This window comes from Sciurus vulgaris (genome assembly GCF_902686455.1).
Source record: "Sciurus vulgaris genome assembly, chromosome: 4".
Classification (NCBI taxonomy): Eukaryota; Metazoa; Chordata; class Mammalia; order Rodentia; family Sciuridae; genus Sciurus; species Sciurus vulgaris.
In genome coordinates, this window is record NC_136464.1 from 185027525 (window position 1) to 185050504 (window position 22980).

A 22980-nucleotide genomic window follows, 5' to 3' on the forward strand; every position below is an offset into this window, starting at 1 on the left:
TGGTGCAACAATTGGCTAAACCTCGGACCCGAAAGAGAAGGAAAGGCACGTCATCCGGCAGCGCACGGCTGTCCGCAGGGCACTCCACCTGCTTTCTGCCCAGCCTAATGACAACCTGACAGGTGTTGCAACCAGCCTGCCCACCGGGCGGTCTTCCTCCTCAATCATCTTCCCCAAGGTCGGTACAGAAGTGACCGCTTGGAATAAACCAGGTCCCAAATCCTTAAGACCACCCTGATTCGCCTGGGCCAGGCCGGGTCGGGCACTGCGTGTCAATCGTCCGTAGCCCGGTGTGACTGGTGGAAGTGGCCCAGGGTGGGGCGGCATCTACTACGCGAGTTGGGGTTCCGCGTCCCGCGGCGGCTCTGGGGCTGCTGGGAACCCGGAGGAACGCCACCCATGGTTGGGGCTCTGGCCACGGTGCGAGGGCGCACGGCATACAGGAAAGAGCCCCCAATGGCTGTGGCTCCGGCGGCGCCGCGGGAGCCGCTGGGAACCCGGAAGGAGCGCCGAGGACGGCGGCTCAGGCCGCGGCGCGGGGCTTGCCGGGAGCCTGGGGAAAGGGTGGCTGCGGCTCCGGCCGCGGCGCGGAGGCCGCCGGGAACCGGAAGTCCGGAAGCCGGCTATGGGTCCGCGCTGTGTGGTAGTGCGGGTCAGCGGGCGAGGTAAGCTCGGCCCCCGCCTGCCCGGGGATGGCCGCTCGCGCGGGGCCCGGGGCTGCGGTCGCCGGCGCGGCCGTGGTGGCGCTGCTCTCGGCCGCGCTCGCGCTCTATGGGCCGCTGAACGCAGGTACCCGACCGCGGGCTGCGGCTGCGAGCGGGCGGGCGAGGCGGGCGGCGGGGAGCGCGCGGTGTCCGCGGGCCGGCCGTCGACCCACTCCCGGCCCGGGACGACGCTCATCAGGCCGCCGGCCGCCCGGTCGTGCCACCGGAGCCTTCAGCGCCTGGGACTGGACTGGTCGGGCCCCGGCCTGGGCGGGCGCGGGAGGCCCGGGACCCCACCGCGGCTGTGGGCCCTGCAGCTTCCTAGCGGCGGGTGGGGGAGGAGTGGGCCGAGGGGTCCAGTGGGACCCACGTCTCCTCCCGCTGCCCCGTGGCTGCCCAGGCGGCCGCCCACCTGGGCGGGCCAGCGGGGGACAGGCAGTAGGGGTTGCGTGCGCCGCGGAGAACTCGGGAAGGCTGGACCCCGGGCTGCGCCGCCGCCGTGGTCACAGAGAACCGGCTTTGGCGGCCGGGTGTTGAGCGAACTAGGCCTGAATGCACGGAGGGGGCCGCTCTCGAGACTCCTCCTCCCCGTTGGTGGTGGTTTGCTTTACATTTAAATATTTCGTGGTTAGTTAGCAGGGTTTTTCTTTGCACTTAAATTTAAGGCTTCGTTATTAAATTTTTGTGAACTTTATGAAAAAATAATTCTAGGCTTTAAAACTTCAACGCCATCCAGACGTAGGATGCGTCTCAGTTCCCTTAAGGATTGCGGTCACGTGTCTCTGACTCACATTCACTTAAAGCACTTTTGGTACAGAGAAGCCACACTTCTTTAAAACCAACGAAACCCAGACATGTGACCGGTTTTTCCAGCCTGAGTCGTTAGGAAGACAAAGTGACTTATATAAGTAGCATTACAGTTAAAGTGTGCTCTCGGCAAGGCCTTTTATCCTTCAGAATTGGTGTTTATATTTAAATACTTCCGTGGATAGATCCAAATGGTGTGTGGCAGTAAGCCAACTGAAATTCGATACACTCTATAAAGTGTTGGGAAATTCAGTTGACTTTGGTGCCTTTTTTTTGGTCCCAGGGGTTGAACCTAGTGGTGCCCAATCACTGAGCCACCTCCCTAGCCCTTTTTATTTTTCCTTCCCAAATGTTTTTAGAGGGCATTGATAAAGATTTGACTTTTTTCTTATAGTTGGTGAGGTGAATAATTTTGCCAAAGAAAAATTTGGTTTGCCTTTACATGACAGTATTTTGGTGAATTTTTGAGAGGTGTATTTTCCATTGGTGAATTAGTCGTGTGGCTTGGCTTGTCCATTACTGTTGTTGTGTCTTCAGAGGTCTTTCTCTCTGGGCCTCAGTTTCCTTATCTGTAAAAGAAGATAAACTAGCTCATTGTGAGGAGAGTGAACCACTGTGCCTTGAATTCACCAAACACTGATTGAGTTCTCTGCTCTTTGGCAGGCTTTTTTGGATGCAACTGAGGGTGGGTATCCCACACAGAGACACTGTGGCTCCTTTCAGACAAGGTGGGAGTGAAGTTACCTACTGCATGCAGAATCTGGTAGAGTAGTGATTCTCATCAGCCCAGAGAGGAAAATCTGTTTTATAACCAATTAATCCTCATACTTATAGGTCAGTGCTGGAAAGAGCTGAAAACTACACATTTAATAATATTGCTTTGCCTTTGGCTAGCACTGTGAATTTTTAAAATTACATAACAAAGAGCTTTTTGAAACTAAACTTTACAATTACAGTTATGCTTTTAAATTAATTATATTTACATTATGCTTTTATCATAATTCCAAATGCCTACGTTTGAGAGCTACTTCTTTCATGTGCACATCTTCAGGTAATTCTGTTTTCAGAGGATGCTTGCTATCCTCAAGGGTTCTTGGACCTGGCTCTTACAGTAGCATCACAGCTCATAAACTGGGGATCCAACAAAAGTCATTTTTGGGGGGGCAGGGGCAGATAGATAGGAATTTCACTTCGTTGCCCAGGTTGGTCTTGAACTCCTAGGCTCCAGTGATCTCCCTGCCTTCTGAGTGCTGGGTTCACAGGCACTGTGCCCAGCTCCCAACAAAGTCTTGAAGTGTGATGGTCCAGCAGAGGAGGGAGAGGTAAGTTTGCATTGGTGAGTTGGTGAAGTTGTTGTGAAGGTGTTTACATGCGCACACTTTGGGCTCCAAAATAGCAGTTTTGTGTGAGAAAAAGGATTGCTCGGCAATCCCCAAGCCTGTTCTCTGGATACCATAAAGATTGCTGTATGAATGTGGTGTGAGGTTTTACATAATGATAAGACACATTTTTGGCTTATGATAAATGAGGATTTTGTTGTTCTTTTTTAGTTGTAGATGGACACAATTCCTTTACCTTTTTTAAATTTATTTTTATCTGGTGCTGAGGATCAAACCCAGTGCCTCACACATGCCAGGCAAGCACTCTACCTCTGAGCCACAATTGCAGCCCTGATAAATGAGATTTTAAAAATTAAAATGCTTCACCTATGGTAGAAAAATCTGCAACATAGGCCCTAAGCAACTTAGTGAGACCCTGTATAAAAATAAAGAAGGACTGAGGATGTGGCTTAGTGGTAAAGTGCCCCTGGGTTCAGTCTCCAGTACCAAAAAATGAACGAGCAGACAAAAAAACGTGTTGGGTCTGTTAGTATCTTAATGAAGCTTATCTTGAAGTGAAGGAAGAAGGACATGCACTCATCATTATTTGAGTAACAACAAAAAGCATTATTTGCCTTAAAATGTGTAGACTTTAAGCTTGTTGACACTCAGTCTAGCACACCTCTCCTTTCTCAGCCACAAAAATCAGAATGGTGTTGTGCCTACACATCTGTGCTGAACTGTGGGCGGGTGTGCAAGTGTGGATGGGGACAGAAGAGGGGTCTCAGGCAAGAGGAGGCTCATGTGGCACACAGGCACATCCACGTGGTGGCTTGGGGCTGTGGGTGCTACATCTCACCTTGCACAGTGGATGTGTCCTGGGAGCGTGGGGATGACATGGTTATACTGTGGTCACTGCTCTTTCCTCCCCTGGTGCCACATCTGCCCTGGATACATCTGGGATTTGTGCCACATCCATTTTGGCAACAAGGACTAATCTTGCTTCTGTGAAAGATTTGACAATGTCTAGAGGCATTTTGCTGTCACAGTAGGTATGTTTTTATGTGCACCTGCTGCCACCTGGGTAGAGATCAGGGATGGTACTTAGCATCCTGCATTGTATAGACCAGTGGCACAGCAAAGACGGAGCTCTGCTTTGTTTCTGTAAATGTATTAGTGGAGACGTGTAGTATTTTTTAATTTTAATTTTTTTAAATTGTAGATGGACACACTTTATTTATTTATGTTCACGTGCTGCTGAGTATTGAACCCAGTGCCTTGCGCATATGAGGCAAGTGCTGTACCTCTGAGCTATAGCCCAGCCCATGCGTATAGTATTTTAGAACCATAATCTGCAGGGGGCATTTTGTGATGGGTTCCTAGTCCTTCTGTTTTATACTCTGTGATGCTTATGTAGTCCTTTGTTTTCCTTAGTGTTCAGACATCATAACGAAAAGTTCCAAAGTCTTTATTCATATCTTACAACTTACCTAAAAATTTAGAGGGAGAATGCTGGTCAATTTTTATTACTCGTGAACTTTGCAAACATTGTCCTGTTTTAAAGAAAGAAGTATGTGAAAATTTTGAAAAAAAAAAAAAATTTTTTTTTAACAAATGTTTTGCACTTCCCAGTGCTGCAGGCCAAACAAAACAAAATGGCACACAAAAAAGTTTCATACTTGTTGGAAGAAGTTTTACTTGACAGAGTTTTTGCTATTTTTTGGTCGTAGAGGTTTTACTAAAGTGCTTCTGCAAGCATCACTGATGGGAGGCATGGCTCCTTCCCCAGTGTCGATGTGCAGCGAGAGCTTCATGCTGTGTGCCAGGAAAAACACTGCAAGGCAGTTCAATGTATGTACTCATCTATTTCTGTATTTTTGCAGTACTTGAGGTTGACGTAGGGGTGCTCTACCACTGAACTACACCCCCACCCTTTTTAAAAAATGTTTTGAGTTGGGGTCTCACTAAGTTGCCCAGGCTGGGAGGATTGCAGATGTGTGTGCCACTGTGCCTGGCAACATTTCTGTCTTTTTAAACATCCTTCTTTAGACAGATTAGAGAAAGTTGTTTGGTAGAGAATGTGCCCCTTAGGTGTTGCACACATGAAGCGTATTTCTTTTTATTTAGTGACAAATAGTAAAAATTATTATCATTTCCCCAAACTGTCTTTCCTTACTAAATGTTTTTTCTAAATGTTGTGAACAATAGACATGGTGTCCAATCAGTTACAATGGTGATTATAATGAATGATTAATATAAAATAATATCTCAGTAACTATTGGGAAGAATCATTGACATGCTAGTTTGGACATAGAACTTAAAACCAGCAGTCTGGCCTCCATACAACATGAAGAAATGTATTTGACCATAGGGATATTTTCCATACAGCTAAGTGCTTTGTATAAAGCTATGGTTTACAAAGACCTGAAATGTTGTAAGAAACACAGAACAGTCCTTGAGTGACTGGTAAGTTTGAATTCTGTTAATAGTTCATAAATTTGAAAAAGCAGATGCTTTTTTTTCTTGTTCTCCTGGTTTCATAGGAGTGGACATTATCTGACATTCTTGTATTGTTCGGTCAGGATGTTATAGTTCCAGGTGCCGTAAGGTTTGGAACAGGTACCTATCAGGCATGTTTGTTACTGCATAGGTTGTCCCTCAGCGTTCAGACATTGTCCTTAGATCTCATTGTAACAGCTCTCAGTCTTTGCTGCAGCTCATCAAAGGGAGTGCAGGGGAGAGCTTTTATGCTGCTCAGTGTCTGCGTGTTGAAAAGACAGTGCAACCTTGGGTGTGACTGGACATGTGGGAATGAATTGGGAGGAGAGAGAGATTGTCCCAGTACTTCTGTGGCCTGGCCTACATCTGGGTTGGAGCTGGAATCACAGCCATGGCACCTGGAGTAGAAGGTGGCTCATGATGACAGGCTCTGGAAACAGCTCTGAAATGAGCCTAGTGGAAGCTTTCCCTGGTGGGAGGTTCCCTGTGGATCTGGGTCTGTCTTCATTCTGCTTTGGTTTGGATGTTGATGAAAAGGAGGTGGGTTGATGGTAATTAACGTGTCTTCTCACCTTGGAGTCTGAACATCTAACATCACCTAAGGCAGTGCATCTGCTTGTTGAAGAAAATACTTCATTGCTTGTTGAGCAAAATGTAAAACTGGAGGGGCCAACAGAAAAAGCTGTTTTCCTGTGAAGAATAAGTGCCTTATTTGAGAAAATACTGTTCATATTTGCAAAGATCCTTTAGGTCTAGAAAGATACATGCTTTATTATCTATTCATGCACTGGGCATCAGAGTGGATCAACATTTGAAGGCTGAGCTGTCTTAAATATTAAGGCAAAATTTATAACTGCAGGAAGCTTGCAAGAAAGGCCAATTGAAATATATCTATTAGGAGACAATTCAACGTAATGAAATTATTCTAATATGCCACTTTGAACCCAATTTAAGATATGTAACATATTTAGAATTCTATTTCTAGGTTATGTAATTAGTATCCAATTGAGCAATTGAGTGTCAGAAGATAATTAGGAAAAACAGGAGGAATCTGTCAGACTTGAATGTAACAGAAGGTAACAAGTGGGAGCTTGCTTTCCAGTTGTGAAGAGAGGAAAGACTTAATAAAGGGAAATAGAACTGAAATAAGATAGTTTATTAAGTGATAATGCATTTTTTTAAGTTGGTAAAACTTTCTAGAAGGTTAAGTTGTCCTACAAAATGATAGATTTCAAAAATAAACTTGGCATATACCGCTTGTGATTTTTTTTTTTTTTTTTTTAAACATTTGTCTACAAAAAGTAGTGAAATCTTTGGATAAAAATCTATGGTATACATATTGTCAACTTTGGAAGTGTTTTGGCTAATGGGGTATTTGAAGTCTCTCATTTTTGTGTATGAATAGGTCTTTATTTCCCTTTCTGAATGATGTAATTTTCCTGTTTTTCAGTTTTACAAAGAGCCCGTTCACTGCATGAAGCACACTCAATAAAGGATATGGACAGCACCTTTCAGCTGGTGAGAAATATCATCCCTGCTCTCACTGCCAAGAAGCACAAAGGGCAAGCCGGCAGGATAGGCGTAGTGGGAGGCTGCCGAGAGTAAGTAGTAGCTGTGTTCAGAACGCCCAGCCCTCCCTACCTGTCTGTCTGCTCACACCAACTGTCTGTCTAGTTGGAGCCTCATAATCATTTCCAAATGTCGTCTGATAAGAGACTTGAGTGTTTTTCAGGATCAGCTTCCTATCAAATGGGGGAGTCTGAGAAGTCTGGTGGAATTGCTCACTGGTGTGTGTCAATGTTCAGGCTTTGCTGCTGCCCTTTCCCCTGTGTGGTTTTCTGTATTTATCAGTCTTCATGTCACAAGGTTTGTTTGACTTTCATAACCAGGGTGAAGGCACTCTGCCAGCTCTTGGCCTACTTTGCAATATAAAGATATTCCTGGAGTCTTGTCGTTTGCTTTTATACACTTCGCAGCTGTGTTGGGTACAAAAGGATTTATGAGCTTTCCTTGTGTATACATGAAAGCAGTCCTACCCTGGCCACTGTTTCTGCTTGCTTTCCGTTCCCACTCATGTGATATCTCTTGGTCTACCTGCATTTTCAACCATTTAACATATATTTAGGTATATTTTATTATAAATATATAGCCAGATTTTGTTCCTTAACTTAAAACTACAATAAGTGTAGCTAGTGGTCACCCTTTCTACCTAGGAAGCAGCACAGGGAGAGTGTTGGAGATGGTTTCCTCTGTCTCACCACATGGCTCCGTCTATGTGACCCTCTTTGTCCTTACTTCACAGTTGGACTTAGAATTCCCAACTGAACACGTAACATAAATTTAACTGTGTGTCATGAGATGTGCCATGTTTATTCTCCTGCCTTCCCTCAGATTGGTCCTTGGGTAGGGATGTTTTGACTCATGGCATCTCCCTGCAGAGTGATCCCTTGCACGGTTTCAGATCCTCTGGTGTCTTGTGCTTTGGCAGCCAGTGGCTGCAGGCTGCAGCTTCTTAGGCAGTGGTTGTGGTCACTTCCTTTTCTTTTAGCTTCCATTTTGCACCTTGGAAGTCGGACATGAGTCCCATTCTCTTTGAAGTGGTGTTTTCTGGCTTGGGTATTGGTACAGTTTCTCCAGGCTGTCTGGCTGTGTGGTTTTGTTTTTGTTTTGTTGTCATCAGTCTGATCAGTGCCTGATGAGCTCTGCTGAGCTGTGAGTCCCCTCAGGTGAAGCATGTTGCCTGTTACTGGTGCTGCCCTGTCTTTTGTCCTGAGTCCCTTCTGTGCATGTTGGTCCCTGGGTCTGCCTTCCATGGCCAGGCATCTCCTTCACCATGTTGCTTGTGGCTCTGCTGTTTCAGTGTTCTCCCACCTGAGCTCTTAGACCTGAAAGTCTTTTCCTACTTCTCTTGGGCCCAGCCCTGCTCTGTGGGTGCTCAGCTTAGTCCTTCCCCCTCCCACTTCTTAGAGTGCTGGCTCCCAACTTTGTCAGTTGAGGACTGGAGAACATCTTTCACAGCAGGAGGCCAGAGTGAGGGGCCCCCCTGCTGGTGAAAGATAGCAGTTTCTGAGTGTGAGTCAGTGGGCAGGCAGTCTGTTCAGACAGAATGTGAACTCTCTGGAATAGAAAGGCAGCTCTTCTGCCTTTGGGACCCTGGGTTTAGGGAGACAGCCCTCTCCTGATCTCAGGGCTAGAGGCCACTTATGTAGCCCCACCAAGCCTGGCAGTGCAGCCCTTGGAGCCTTCATCCCGGGAGACAATCTATGGAGCTGGGATATTTCATAGATCCCCCACGCCCTTTTCTGTGCTTTGAGAAGTCTGCATGGGAAAATTGGCTCAGTGTTTCTTTTCAGATAAGTTGAGTCACATAGCACTCTAGGGTAGAGTTACCTGATGTAAAATGTCTGCTAGACTAAGCTTGGAAAGAAGGAACACCTCTGTTCTGATTATGAAAGTGAAGTCTGCCTGTAGAAATTTGAACTAAAGTAGCGTGTAAAGTGAGCATTCTGTAGTGTCCCATATGATAATGAACACCACAGATGTGCTGTTAGCCTTCCAGACTCTGCAGAGATGTGCAGCTGTGTTTTACAAAAAAGGGACCATGGTGGAGGTACTCTGTTTCATCTGGCCTTCTCACCTTGCACTCTTTTCTGGAATTCTCTCTGTGCTGATTTACGTGGGCCACTTCTTGACAAGTGGGTATGTGGTGTTCCCTGCCAGGATGGGCTAAGACTTGTTTAATTGGTCCCCTGTTGGTGAGAAGCTAGCTACTTCTGCTTATCTTTGGTTACGTGTGGCTGTGGACATCCTGTACACATAGGTCCTTGCACACCCATTGGTTATTTCTGGAGGATCAAGTCTGGAAGAACTTTCACTGGATCAGCATGCATTTCAAGCACTGGTAACCTTTGCTCCACTGTCCTCCACAGCCCAGATTGCACTCACGTGCACGCTAGCGAGACGCTCTGCTCCTGGGCGTGCAAGTGAGGGAGTGGGCTTGCTGGTTTGGCAGCAGAGTCGCTCTTCCTTCAGTGCATCTCTTGGCTGAGGTTCTGCTCTGTGTGGGGTGAGAGCGTGTGAGCTGCCTGTTTGGTCCTGTCTTTTGCAATTTTGATACTTTTTGGTGACACTGGTTTAGAGAAGGCCATGTTTGGAGACTGTGTGCTGCGTTTGTCCCCAGTCTGCTTCACTGCTTGAAGGGAATGTACCAGCTGCAGTAGCTCATCTAATGCCCCAGGCAAGGGTCTTCCTCTCTGTGCTTGAGGTGACAGTAAGCACAGTCACTCACACTCTCACACTCACACTGAGAGCATTTACTGGTGTCTTGCTGTGAGATGGGAGCAATGATGACACCTGTGGCCCTGCTGGGAGCCAGCCCCAGTGACTGCGGGTTCCTCAAGGGTGAAGGGTGGGTGGAGTCAGCGCAGAGGAACAGCAGGAGCCCTGAGCAACTTGAAGCAAGTGCTGCTCAGGTTTATTTTAGCTCTTCTTTTATAGAATTAAGTAAAGCAGGGTGAAACAAGACACAAGTTATAGAGAAATTACCACAAGATTTGTCACACTCTCCAGCAGGTGTCTAACACATAGCGGGTGCGTTAAGGTCAACTTTCTATATTCACTTACAGTTACTCACATAAACAAATTACAGTGAAAGATACTTTGCTCTTTTCATCCTACTGGCCTTTGTTTATCCTCTGGTGTCAGACCTGTTGTCGGCATAATGACTCTATTTTGTTTTAAGCTAATTTTACTGAACTGCTAAGCAAAACATTCACTAATCTTTAGCTCATATTATAATGTTCTTGATTTAACCTTAAAGGTCTACTCTATTACCTAAACAAGCTCAGTTAAGACTAAGTTAGGTTATTTACTGCCAAACAATCAGTGTGAGTACCTAATTTTATCCCGTTATTTTTTAAGTCATTGATTTATCCTCTACCTATCATAATACATGTGAGACCTAAGCCAGAGTAAACTACTCATAACCAATTAACATACAATGAGGGCATTTGAGCTTAAGATAATATTTTTCTAGTTTTTTGCGTATGCTGTTTCTTTGTTCTTTCCAGGGTGGCCCTTGACATCCAAGCCTTTGAAGGAAGGACAAATATTGGACATTTGTTCATTTACCATAAATATTAATTATTTACCATTTTCATTGTACACTCCTGTATATGGAAGAGGTGGATCTGTGGGAGGTGGGTCCCTATCCTTTATTTGCTTGTTTCCTTCTAGGTGGATGCAGTAATACAAAGCTGCTTCCCTGCCCTTTCCGTTGCATCACAACCTAGCTTGTCAGTCTGAAAGCTGCTCCCCCGCCCTTTCCAGTGCAGCCATTTTCCCTGCCTCCCAACCACTTGTCAGTCTGTGAACATGCTAGCTAGCTATTGGTTCATCAGTCAGCTTGCAAGTTCCCTTCTCCGTTACTGGTTCCTTGTTAGCCTGGCGGAATTCAACTGCTTAAGGGTAGCTACCCCACCATCTTTTCTCTTGCTTTCTCTCTCCTACTCACTTGCTTTCTCTCTCCTCCTCGCTTTTCCACTCTCTCTAGCGTGCGCCCTTTCTCTTTCCTTTCCCTTTTCCTCTCATTTTCTCTCTTACCCAGCAGGGAGACACTGTGTTTGCTTAATAAACTCCCTTATGTGATTTCCTGTGTCTTGCGTGGTTTTCTTACAGATACCACAAATGTCCCCCAATCTTGTAAGCTAAGTAGGGTGGTCCTAGTACTATGGGGACAATAAGTTTCCTGTTCTGTTAGGTTATTTACTGGTAAAGCATTAACTGGGGAAGGTGTGGTTAGCATAGGAGCAAGCAGTTCCTGTAACTGTAGTTTTCTGAAGAACTCCTCAAACTACTTTTAAACTTAGGTGTGATATTGATACATCTTTTAAAGCATTCCTCATTTTCCCCCAAGCTCCGCAGACTCATTGAGGCTAAATTCTTATCACAATAATCACGGAATATGATTTGCAGTTGCTTAGTTATAAGTATGATAATTACAAGAAATCACCCAATTCCTAGGAGAGATGACAGCAGCAGTTTCCTGGAATGGTGACCTTGCCAAGCCCTTCTCCATGCTCGGACCCTGTCAAGCAGCATGGTGGAAACAGTCCCCGCCAGCCCCCATCTGGTCTCTGGGGTCCTTTGGCTCTGGGGCCTGGTTTTCTCCTGACTGCCATGAGCTGGTGCACATCTCTACCTTCTGTCCAGCAGAAACCTACAGCCAGTTCTACCTCATCATGCTTGACACAGAGAACATAGTCCCCAAACCAGCCTGTGACTCCGCATTTGATGCAGAGATGTTGTGTGCAGAAATTAGGCTTTCCTGGTTTGGATGTGTGGCCGTTCACTGAGCATCTGCTAGATGCTGCGAATGTGCTGTGTGCCCCATGTCTAAGTCATTTATTGATTTATTGATTATTTGCATCTTATAATCTGTATTTTTATTGCTAAGCTATTATTTACTGTTAAAGGTGTATTCTCACAAAAGTTTTTTTGACTGTTAATATCTTCATTTTAGGTATACAGGAGCCCCATATTTTGCAGCAATCTCGGCTCTGAAAGTGGTAAGTTTATCTAAAACTACTCTGTTGGGGATCTTTGGTAGAGTTGGGTTATTTAAATATGATTAAAGAAAATAGTTCTGGGGACTGGGGTTATGGCTCAGTGGTAGAGCTCTTATCTGGCATGTGTGAGGCATTGGCTTCAATTCTCAGCCCCACATATAAACAAGTAACTAAACAAGTAACTAAAGGTCCATTGACAACTAAAAAAAATACTTAAATTAATTTTTAAGAAAGAAAAATGATAGAATTCTGATAGAATTCTCAGTAACATCTTAGTTATAGGTAATAGAAACACATTTAAATATATCCCGACCTCTTGTGCATTAACAAAATAATGCAAATTGAAATACATTTTTTAAAAAATTAGTTATATTCATGTTGTACTTCACCAGAATGATTCTGGGATGCCTTTTTAGGGCCTTGCATAAGAAATTGATGCCTTTGTTTTTTATATTATTTAACTCAGAACTGGGAATTGAACCCAGGGCTTACCACTTCACCTATACCCCCAGCCTTTTTATTTTTTATTTTGAGATGGGGGGTCTCACTAAGTTGCCTGGAACTTGCAGCCCTCCTGTCTCAGCTTCCCATGTGACTGGGATCACAGGTGTGTGCCACTGTGCCCAGCAAGAAATTAATGCCTTTGAAATTGGCAATTTCCCATGCATTTGATCAAGTGGCACGACCAAGGTAGTGTGGAGTGGCTGAGCTGGTGTGACTCTGCCCTGCCTCCAGGTGGTGGTAGTCGTCTGGCTTGGTCTCCAGGTACTGTCTTCTGCACCTCTCTTTTCCTGAGGCCATCTGGTTGTGGCCTAGTTGCACAGTCGTGTTGGTCTGTGTGTGGAGTGACTGCTGAGTGACTGGGATGGTGGACGTCCTGTTGTGGGCTGAGCAGCTTGTGCCTGAAGCTGCTTATGGGGCTGTGGAGGGTGACCTGCTCAAGTTGGCCTCTTGTCTTCTTCTCAGGGTGCAGATTTGGCTCATGTGTTCTGTGCCAGGGAGGCAGCACCTGTGATTAAGTCCTACAGCCCGGAGCTGATCGTCCACCCAGTCCTGTGAGTCTGGGCAGGTGGATTCTTTCTTGCAGCAGCTTTCCTCAGCCCCCAAGCATTTCTGCACCAGCACTGAGTTCTGTTAAGTACTGCTGTACTCAGAATTGGTTGACAGGTGCTATCAGGTATAGGAAAACCATAGTGAACCCTATGGTAGGGTAAGACAGACAGTGAGACCCTGAGGGGAGAAATGTGGGAACACAGTGACCATTAGTGCCAGAATTTTTACGCAGGTGCTCTGGCCTCTCAGGAGTGGTTGGAGGTTTCAGGGTCCAGGTGAACTCTATGTGGACAGGGTTGCCTATGGCAGAAAGTAGGGGACCATTGGAGGGTAACGAGACCCTCTCTCATTCAGCAAGCTTCCAGGTGGCAGTAGACATCTGGCTTTGTTTCTGGACATCTTCTGCTGCCTGTCCTGTGGTCTAGCTGCATATGATCTTTAGGTAGAGTGAGTGCTGAGTGACTGGGATGGTTGGACATCGTGGGTCATGGGTTGAGCAGACACTGTTCTGGCTTCAGTGGGTTGACAGTGAACTGAGCAGTGTTCTCTGTGCTCTCTAGGACACTGCCACTGAGCACTGAAATGCAGCCAGTGGGCCTCAGGAACAGAATTTTTACTTCTGTTCCATTTCAGTTACATTAGTGTTTGCTAGTGTTGCTACCCTGGAGACAGACAAGTGAGATCACACAGTGTGTTGGGTGGCAAAAGGACCATGGAGCCAACTAGCGATCCCTGACAGAGGACTACCAGGTGAGGGACAGGGAGGCAGCACAGAGTGACATTCTAGTGAAACCCGTGGACTCTTGGGAGGCGTTTCCCCACAGGAGCTCTGGGCGTGCTCATGTTGGTGATCAGAGATTCAGGGCCAAGCCCTCCAATGGCGGGGCCATCATAAGGGGTGAGCAGAGGCTTGTCAGGTGCTCTTAGGTATGAGCTTTGTGACCAGTGTTGTGAGATTCCTACCAGCACTTTGGCAGGCAAGTCAGAAAGGACCTGATGCAGGTATATCAGGAAAGTAAGGCCCCCACCCCCTGGAATCAGCTGGCAGATCTGGTAGTTTTGAAAAGGCAGGCAGCACAGGTGCCCTTAGAGCGCTGATCTGAGTGTGTTTTCATTGAATATAGTGGGGCAATGGTAGTGGTTGGGTGGACATGAAGATCAGGAGCTGGGCTGGCTGTGTTTTTGGTTGCTCTTAGACATCTAAGTGGACGTGGGTAGTAGGTGTCGGGTCGGAGTGCACGGCAAGGGAAGGCTTTGGTTTGTCATTCACATGTGGACATGAGGAGTGACATTGGCAGGGGCTTTACCTGGGAGCAGAGAACATGGGTGAAGGAAAGAGCCCGGGGGGGGCGGGGGTGTCCAAAGTCAAGTCGAGAACTGTTTTGGGGTAGTTCTAGAAGGGCCTGTGCCCTGAGGATCATTTCAGGAGGGGGACTAGGAATGATGACTGCATCTCACCATTGGGGTATTCGTGACCTATAGGAGGCTTATGGGGAGCAAAGGGGACAAGGACCTTGGCAGAGTGGGCTCTCAGAATCTCTGAGCTGGGATGCATGCAAGAAAGTGTGTTGAGATGATGACAGAGCCTGTCTGTCCTGAGTGGGCGTCAGCAGGGCAGGACCAGGGTGTGGAGTGCCTCTCACTTAGGGTCAGATTGTGTGAAGTACACCATGTGCCTCCATGTGTGTGAGATGGAAACACACTGGTGGAGGAGGGTGGGGATCATCGCAGAATTAGCCATCATGACTTATCCTAACTTGTTTTAAATGTTGGAAACTATATGCATGTTTTTGGGTGTGAAAAATTAACCAGTCCATGGAAATTTAAGATGATGTCATGCCTGAATTCCATGGGGTATCTGGATTGGCTTTGGAGTAGGAAAGGATTTTGGGTGGGGGCAGCTGGTGAATCTGACACAGTCCACAGTTGACTCACTGGCATTACAATGCCCATGCTGACTTAGTTGTGATGAGATAACGTGGGCATATGCGATGTTGGCAGAAGGAGATGTGGTAACTTACTGTATTGTTTTTGCAAATTTCCTGTCAATCAATTTTTTCAAAATGTTTTTTAAGACACAACTAAATGAAGTCATTAAGTAAACCATTCTGCCTTTTTCTTATTTAGTGACGGTCCAAATGCTGTTCTTGAGATGGAAAAGTGGCTCCCCCGGTTACATGCCCTTGTCGTGGGGCCTGGCCTAGGTAGAGACGGCCCCCTCCTCGACAGTGTCAAGGTAAGTTGCAGCATGGCCACTCGCTGGCTGATCTTGGAGCACAAGCATCGCGCTCGTGTTCTTCTGGCACAAAGGCCATCGTTCAGCCTTCCTCGGCCTCCTCTGGGAGTAGCGAAGGTGGGCAGATGTGTCATGAGGGGTAGAACTCTGGGCAGCGAGGCCAGCAGTAGACCAGGCATGAGTCTGCTCTTCGCTCTTGGTTCTAGCAGTGACACTGAGCAGCAGGAGTGGATCAGTGTGGGGCTGCTCAGAGGTTTCCTACCTTGTGTGATGTGGAGCTGTGCAGAGTTGAGTGGAAAGAAGCTTGCTTCTGGCTCAAGTACCCTCCCCAGGCTGTCCCTCTTGCTGGGGCCCCTGGCAGTCACTCCACCTTTGGGGTCAGTGTCCCTGCCTTGTGAAGGGACAGATGCCCCACCGGCTGTGAGAGCCACATGTCGTAATGTGCTGAGTGCATTGCCCAGGCAGGCACACTTGAGGTCACTGTTGTGAACCACCCTAGCCGACGTAGGGTTTCCTGAGGGCTGGTTGGCATCATCACTTTGCTTTTCTAGGAGTTGTGCATTTAGGGACGACAGCTTTGTTAGTCTCTTTTCTTAGTAGAGCTTCCTCCACCCTTTACTGAGGTCCTCATCAGGTTAAGAGAACCTGTGCCTGCCCTCTTCTCAGCCTAGTCATCTGTTCTCAAGACTCACGGCCACTGGGCAACAGGGCCTGCCGGTTTACGCCATGTGTGTACATGCACACGCTCACTCTTTTCAGTCACCCAGGATTCATTACTCCAAGTTCATTTTATGCCTGTCTTCATTTAAAATGATGAACTTTTTTATTCTAAAAAATTGAAATACAGATAAGTACCTGGGATCAGGGAAAATGAAGAAGGGCTAAGATGGCATTGCCAGCTGTGTCCTGAGCCTTCAGCTGCCCAGTGTTCTCTGGAGAGCTCTCCTCACCTCCTGGGCAGAGGTGCCTCTGGCGCACCCCTGCCCACACTCCACAGCCAGGGAGAAGCAGCAGTGTGTTCAGGACAGTGGGGTTCGAGTCTTGACCCCACCCTGCAGGTGCCGCTGGGTGCTTGTGTGCCATGGTGCTGTCCTGCTGAGGCTGGGAAGGGAGCCTCCAACAAGTGTCTGGCTGCTTGTGTTCACTGGAGTTGGCAGCACACTGGATGGGGCTACATCCCTGCTGTTGCCATTGCCTCAGTTTGCCGAGAGGGCTTGAAGAGGTGACTCCTGTCTCCGAGTCCCCAGGGCTGAGCACTGAGGCTGCAGTGGGAGGCCAGGCTGGGACGGGCTGAGGAGGAGTGCTGTCACCGGGGGGCTCTGCACGGCTTTGCCTTTCAAGTAAGATGAACCAAAGGTTCACAAGAAAGGCAGATGTGGGGAGCTGCTGGGTTAGGTGGGCTTTCCTGCAGGGCCCGGTGAAGAGTGTTGTAAAAAGGCAGGCGTGCACTTGCTTACCAGACTTGCCAAACAAGGCTTTGGGGTGTCTTCTGTGACCAATCTTCAGTTCCAGCCTGTAGGATGAGAGCTGGGCTTTGAAGTGTCACTCTTCTCAAACTCATGAATTTTTAAGAGTTGTCACTGAGGAGAAACTATTCCTGGCAGGTGACAGGGACTGGGATGACTTGAATTGAGCAATTTTGTTTCTAAAACTTTAAAATTGATAGTAGAGGGCTGTAGCTCAGCGGTGGAGTGCTTGCTTGGTATGCACAGGTTTCTGCATTCCATCCAGTGACAGAAGAAAACAAGAATCCATGGTAGATCTTTTTTATTTGCCTCCCAAAGGAACAATTCTACATGTGTCCCCTGCTATTCCTGGTGCCTGGAGACTTCTCTCTGTGTCATTCACAACTTTGAATTTGAAATTTTCATTTGTTTTTTATTGGAGCATTATAATTATGCATCCTTTTAAAGTGAACAGTTCTGTGGTTTCTAGTGTATTCATAGAGTTGTGTGCAGCCATCATCACAATTGATTTTAGAATCTTGTCATTACCCCAAAGGAAGCCCCAAGCCCCACAACCTCCCCAGTGCCTGGCAGCCACTAACCAGTCTCAGTGGACAGCCAATTCCGAATATTCTGTGTGAATGGAATCATATGAAACAGTAGCTTTGTTCACGCAGCCTAAGTTCAGATGCATAGTTCATGTTGAGGCATGTTGGGAAGACCTTTCTCCTGACTCAGCCTGGCATCCTGGTTGAAAATCAGTTGGCCCTAAGTGTGAAGCAAATGCACGCCTGCCTTTTTACAACACCCTTCACCAGCCCTGCAGGAAAGTCCACCTAACCCAGCAGCTCCCCACATCTGCCTTTATTCCTGGACTCTCATCTCTGCTGGGTCCTGTGCACGCCCAGATACCCCTTACGATCAGCTGGTTGATTTGCAGAATTGGCAACTGGGATTTCAGTAGAGATTGTTGATTTTTGTAAAGAAGGTATTATACAAAAAAAATACATAACTAATAATTTGGGGAATTTCCAAGAATTTTATTTCTCATCTCTGAATCCAGTTGGGAATCTGGAAACACTGAGTCTTTGTGGGCTAGCCTAGGAACCCAGCTGGTGTTTCCAGAGTTTTCTGTTGCCTGTCTTAACTCTTGTTAGATCTTTGGGTCTTTCTTTTTGTTTCTTTGGTTCACTAACTATATTTTCTTGTGTTTATTTGTTGGTGACCTGACGTTACCTTTCTTGGAAGCACTGCGCTTTAATTCCTCTTGAGAGGTGACTAGCTTGTCACTCAGTGTGTTTTCTTTGTGGGCAGGGCATTTTGGAAGCATCCAAGGCCAGGGACATCCCTGTCGTCGTCGATGCGGTGAGTGTGGCCTCCCCTCTCCCCACAGAGTGGGTGTGGGGCCTCTAGGACCTTCTCAGTGAAGAAGATACAACCTTGCTGTGCACAGGACGGCCTGTGGCTGGTAGCGCAGCAGCCAGCCCTCGTGCATGGTTACCGGAAGGCCGTCCTCACTCCCAACTACATGGAGTTCAGCAGGCTGTATGAAGCTGTGGTGAGTTGGGGCTTCCTGTGGGGTGGGAGCTGAGAGCGAGGAATGGGCTCTGTGGTTCTGCTGAGCCCATCCCGTGGGCCCATCTCTGCAGGGACACACTCACAAATTCATGCCTAGTAGTTGTGTTTTTAATGGATTCCCACGTGCGTTTCACGTGCTAATGTGCGACACGATGCCTCTTGCAGCTGGTGCATCTGAGTGAATGAGCGATGGTGGGGTGGGCTTGGGTCACCCCCGCTGCATGCTATGTTAGGTCGCTCCGCTCTTTTCTGTAGTGGCTTGTCTGAAAAACATGGGATGATGGCATTTGCTTCAAAAAGTGAGGACAGAACGAAGCAGCACATAATATAACACCTGAGTTCTCACACAGCAGGTGTCCTGTGAACGTTAGCTCATCGTGATTCACATTTCTGTTATTCCTGAAAACCTTTTGGTCTGACCAGGTGAAGGACAGGCCCTAAAGCAAGTGTGGTCAGCAGCCACGGGGAGGACTTGCTCCAGGCGCATCTGTCAGTCTCAAACAGGGGCTTGGCTCTTCCTTTGGTTACAGGCAGCTGAGGCTCATGGTGGATGGGGCAGGGCCATCCATTGTGGGCCTCTTTGGCCTGTCTGAAAGACTTGGTTTTCTGGTTGTCTCCCTGTGTCGTAGCTCAGCGGTCCTGTGGACAGCAGTGACCCCCATGGATCTGTACTGAGGCTCAGCCAGGCCCTTGGGAATGTGACGGTAGTCCAAAAAGGCGAGCATGACCTGATCTCTGATGGCCAGCAGGGTGAGTAGGAGCTTCCCTCTGCGCAGCAGTCTGCATCGGCCCCACGGCGAGCCTCAGGAGACCCGATTCACACTGTCAGCTGGAGCTGGCAAGTCCTGGTTTTGACTCCTCACTGTTCTACATGGGAATGCGGTAGCCAGGAGAGGTGTTTCAAGCCATGGCTGCAAGGCTGGGTGTGTGCCTGGGATGGCCTGCTGCAGCAGCTGGCAGGGAGGCAGTGCCCTGGCCAGCATCCACAGCCTCCCGCCTCCCTCTCCCTGGGGCATCCCCATTGTTGAGGTTTCTGCTGTGTTTTGTTGTTCTGTTAAAATGACTGGGAGATGAGGAAAGTCTTGGAGCTGACGTTACTAGTGGAGTCCCAGGTGCCTTCTGGGCCTCAGGGCTGTGCAGCAGGAACAGAGTGGAGATGTGCAGGGAGTGCCTGAGAGAGGGTGCGTTGTCACTTAGCTCCGAGAGTAGAAGTCCCACCCAGTGGGCCATCATAACGGGTCCTTTTTAACAAGGAACTGTTAACAAGAAATGTTGGATTAGGAACTTGAAATCAAGGTAAAGGAGCACTGAGATACATGGGGGTGGGTGTGTGCACACATGCACACTCACACATTCATGCAGTTACAAAAAAGGACTTGAAACTTGAGATGAGGCTTACTTCCAAAGACACTCCTGATTATAACAGACTAGAACATTGGATTTTCAAAATACTTTCCAAAGGGAGAAAATTCTGAGAAGTGTAGGCATCGGTAGTATTGAAGCAGGTAACAGAAGCATTTGTGCGGGCTGGCTTCGAGCATGTGGGTGTGTCGGTTCAGGTGCGCCTCGAAGTCGGAAGCAGTCAGGGCGTGTGTGGGGAATAGGCTTGGGTTTCGGCAACAACCCAGTGTTCCAGCTGCTCTTCCCGGCGCCTTCCTCAGTGGCCGGAGAGAGTCTCCACTGCCTGCTGGTGCAGGACGCCTCACCTCTGAGTGCCTGTGTCTTCCTCTGTAAAACAGGCCAGCTTACATCCTTGTTAGAACCAGCAGGGAAGAGCTGCAGGTGCACGCGAGCGGCTGCTGAGCGCAGCGCTGGCATCTGCGCTCAATGCTCTCTCGTGCTCTGCAGTGCTCACGTGCAACCACGAAGGCAGCAGCCGCAGGTGTGGCGGGCAAGGAGACCTCCTGTCAGGCTCCCTGGGTGTCATGGTGCACTGGGCACTCCTCACTGGACCTGAGAAGACGAATGGGTATGGCCATGTCTTCATTTGTCCTGTTTTGAGATTGTTTAATTTTGTCAGCTGTTTCAGTAGCATGTACATTTAATCCCTTGAAAGGTTCCAGATGAATGGTCAGGGTTATATGGGGAACATCCAGAGCAAAAGATCAGCCCTGTCCATGGAATCTGTTGTACGCACACTGTGCTGGGCCCTGCAGATGGGGCCTGGGGCTGCAGTGGGTTTCACAGCTTCTGCTGAACTGTCACAGTTAAGGCCACTGTTCTAGGAGTTCACTGGTGGCCTCTGTAAACCAAAATATTAGTGTAGAAAGCACACAGGCTAAAGGGATGGCCTGTGTAGATATCTGTCCTCACAGAAGTGTTTAAGACACAGCAGAATCCTAATACCGTAGGCAGTGCTTATATCTCAGTGAGCCAGTTTCCCTTCTTTGAGCCCATCCTTGTGACCATGGTGACTACACATGCTGGGGGTAGGAGAGCCAGCCTCTGGAGGCTGGCTGGAGGCCCCACTTGTCAACTTGGTGGGACACTGCTGGGATGATAATGTTGTCACACCTGTGCATGAAAACCCGGGACCAAACACCCAAAGTGGATGTGTCTGTGTGGACTTGGGCTTTGCTCAGCTCTGCAGGGCCAGAAGCACAGGCACAGCCAGCAGGCTGCTGCAGAGGAGGCCCTCTCCCTTCTTACCTGCTTCCACCATGTCAGAGATGCCTCCCACGGGGAATTCGGTGTGCAGCTCTTGAGCTTCTGTTGGCTGATGGAGCCCTCCTCTGGGTTGGCAAGCTTGAGACTGCAATGTGGAGTCTTAAGGGTGAACAGGACTGCAGATGAGAGCCCGCAGGGGTCACAGCCCACCATGCCCCTTGTGCTGCTGGCCAGCCTTGTGGAGGCCTCTGATCTGCCCCTTCCCTCCTCCCAGCTCTAGCCCGCTGCTGCTGGCCGCCCTGGGCGCCTGCTCCCTCACCAGGCAGTGCAACCACCAGGCCTTCCAGAAGCACGGCCGCTCTACCACCACCACCGACATGATTGCAGAGGTCGGAACTGCCTTCAGCACGCTCTTTGAGACCTGAGCAGCGCGAACTGGAAGAAAAGTGGCACCAGACTGGGGCGCACCTGAACTGGAGACCTCACGTCTGTGTGCCGAGCCCCCAGTGTCCAAGCAGCCAGTTGCCTGTGGGGGTTTGGTAGAGAATTTAGGAATTGGGACCTACATTTTCTGTCTGAACTGAACACGTAGTTGGGAATGTCATGACACTAAGCAGAATCCTCCAGCATTCTTCTTAGGCTTCTCAGCAGTTGCCAAGGGAAAAAAAGGGAGGCCTGTGGGCCACCAGTGGGGCTTCTGAGAGCAGCACCCACCGCTCCTGCCACGCTCCCATCTTCTCTGCTCGTGAAGGCCACGTTTGCTTTTCAATCAAGGCCTGCCAAGGTGCTGTGTTCACTCTTGAGCTCTTGTTTTCTCAGTGCTGACTGGAGTTGGTTGTGGGGTTAATTTATTAAAGTGATTCAGAATCATCTTGATAAACGTCCACTAAAATCTTTTGGAGGCCCTGTGGGAGGGCCTGAGTAAACCTGGGGCAGTGGGGAGCACCGAGATGCCCCCGCCTCACACTGTGGTCTACAGCTGTGCCCACACAAGCCCCAGCACAGCAGCATGACGCGGAGGCCTGATGTCCCTGATGCGCTGGAATCGCAGTGCTGGGAGGGAGTGAGCAGGCTAGACTTGGGAAGCGGCAGCCTTGCTGGGGTGACAGCATGGAGAAGACCCCAGGGAAAGACTGATGTCACTGTCACTTCTACTTCAAAACAGCATGGCTGTGTCATCAGTTATATGACCAGTCCATTAAAGAAATTGTTAACTCTGAATTCCAGTAAATAAGACATTTTACTGCACTGTTGACCTTGGGCCAATGCGTGTTGTCATACAGTGTCTGACATTCTTGCTCTCTGGCCCCGTTTCTCAGGGGATGTGGTCCTTGTGTGTGTGTGTGTGCGTGCTGAGAGTTGACATGCCTTTCTTCCCCACTCTGGAGGGCTTTCTGCACTTGGTGTCACTCACAGGTGGTACCTTGCAATTCAGAATGGTCTGACTCTGTAGTAGAGCACTTGCCTAGCATGCATGGGTGAGGCACTGGGTTCGATCTCAGCATCACATAAAAATAAATAGAAAAGGTATTGTGTCCCTCTATAACTAAAAAAAAAAAAAAAAAGGTCTTGATGGTTATCCTTTATGTTCCTCCAAGTACTGGAACCCAGAGCTTGGCACATGCTAAGCAAGTGCTCTCCCAGTGAGCTACAACCCCGGCCCTTTTTATTTTGAGACAGGGTCTCGCTAATTTGCCTAGGCTAGCCTCAAACTTGTAGTCCCTGCTTTAGACTCCCAAGTAGCTAAGATTATAGGCAGATGGTTGGACTTTCTTTAGATCTAGTTAACGTTAAAGATTAAAAAAAATCATTGCTACTGTTATGTCAAACTTTAGAACCTATCTCCATGTGAACTATTCTGGAAAAACGGCCTTGGCGCTTTTTCTTCCAGGGCAAAAGTCTGGTAGCTGTTAGAGTCGGCTTACTTAAGCGTGAGGTTTACTGAGTGAGGACGCTGGCAGACGTCAGGGAAGCGGTGGCATTCTCACCAGTGCCTGCCGATGTTGCGCAGTGCCACCTGTAAGCCTGAAACAGCCACCTTCCAAGGAAATAAGGCTCACCAAAGTCACAGGAACCAGTCACGCTTTCATCACTTAAGCTTCCACTCTGAATAAGGCAATAGTCTTCGCTCAGGTGAGGTGGGGGGTTGTCGTCTAAACCTAATTT

At 48.2% G+C, this 22980-nt stretch overlaps 1 protein-coding gene across 3 annotated transcripts; it reads left to right on the forward strand.

The window, feature by feature from the left end:
* Nucleotides 1-354: 354 nt before the first annotated feature.
* Nucleotides 355-22436, forward strand: NAXD (NAD(P)HX dehydratase). 3 transcript variants are annotated; one of them, XM_079138056.1, is made up of 10 exons: nt 355-665; nt 6780-6930; nt 11850-11895; nt 12862-12950; nt 15076-15184; nt 17944-17994; nt 18083-18187; nt 18837-18957; nt 20056-20176; nt 21089-22436. In XM_079138056.1, the coding sequence occupies exons 1-10, from the start codon at nt 626-628 to the stop codon at nt 21237-21239; spliced, it is 984 nt and encodes a 327-aa protein (XP_078994182.1). In that variant the 5' UTR covers nt 355-625; the 3' UTR covers nt 21240-22436. The 3 variants fall into 3 exon arrangements, with proteins under 3 accessions (XP_078994182.1, XP_078994181.1, XP_078994183.1); XM_079138055.1 differs by having other exon boundaries at nt 658-789; XM_079138057.1 differs by lacking the exon at nt 18083-18187 and having other exon boundaries at nt 658-789.
* Nucleotides 22437-22980: the final 544 nt, after the last annotated feature.

What these genes read in the sequence shown, in the direction of transcription:
- NAXD (XM_079138055.1), top strand. Translation starts at nt 693, where the DNA reads ATGGCCGCTCGCGCGGGGCCCGGGGCTGCGGTCGCCGGCGCGGCCGTG. An exon ending in GCAGGCTGTATGAAGCTGTG is followed by an intron (nt 18,188 to 18,836) that starts GTGAGTTGGGGC and finishes CCTGTGTCGTAG; the next exon opens with CTCAGCGGTCCTGTGGACAG. An exon ending in GGACCTGAGAAGACGAATGG is followed by an intron (nt 20,177 to 21,088) that starts GTATGGCCATGT and finishes CCCTCCTCCCAG; the next exon opens with CTCTAGCCCGCTGCTGCTGG.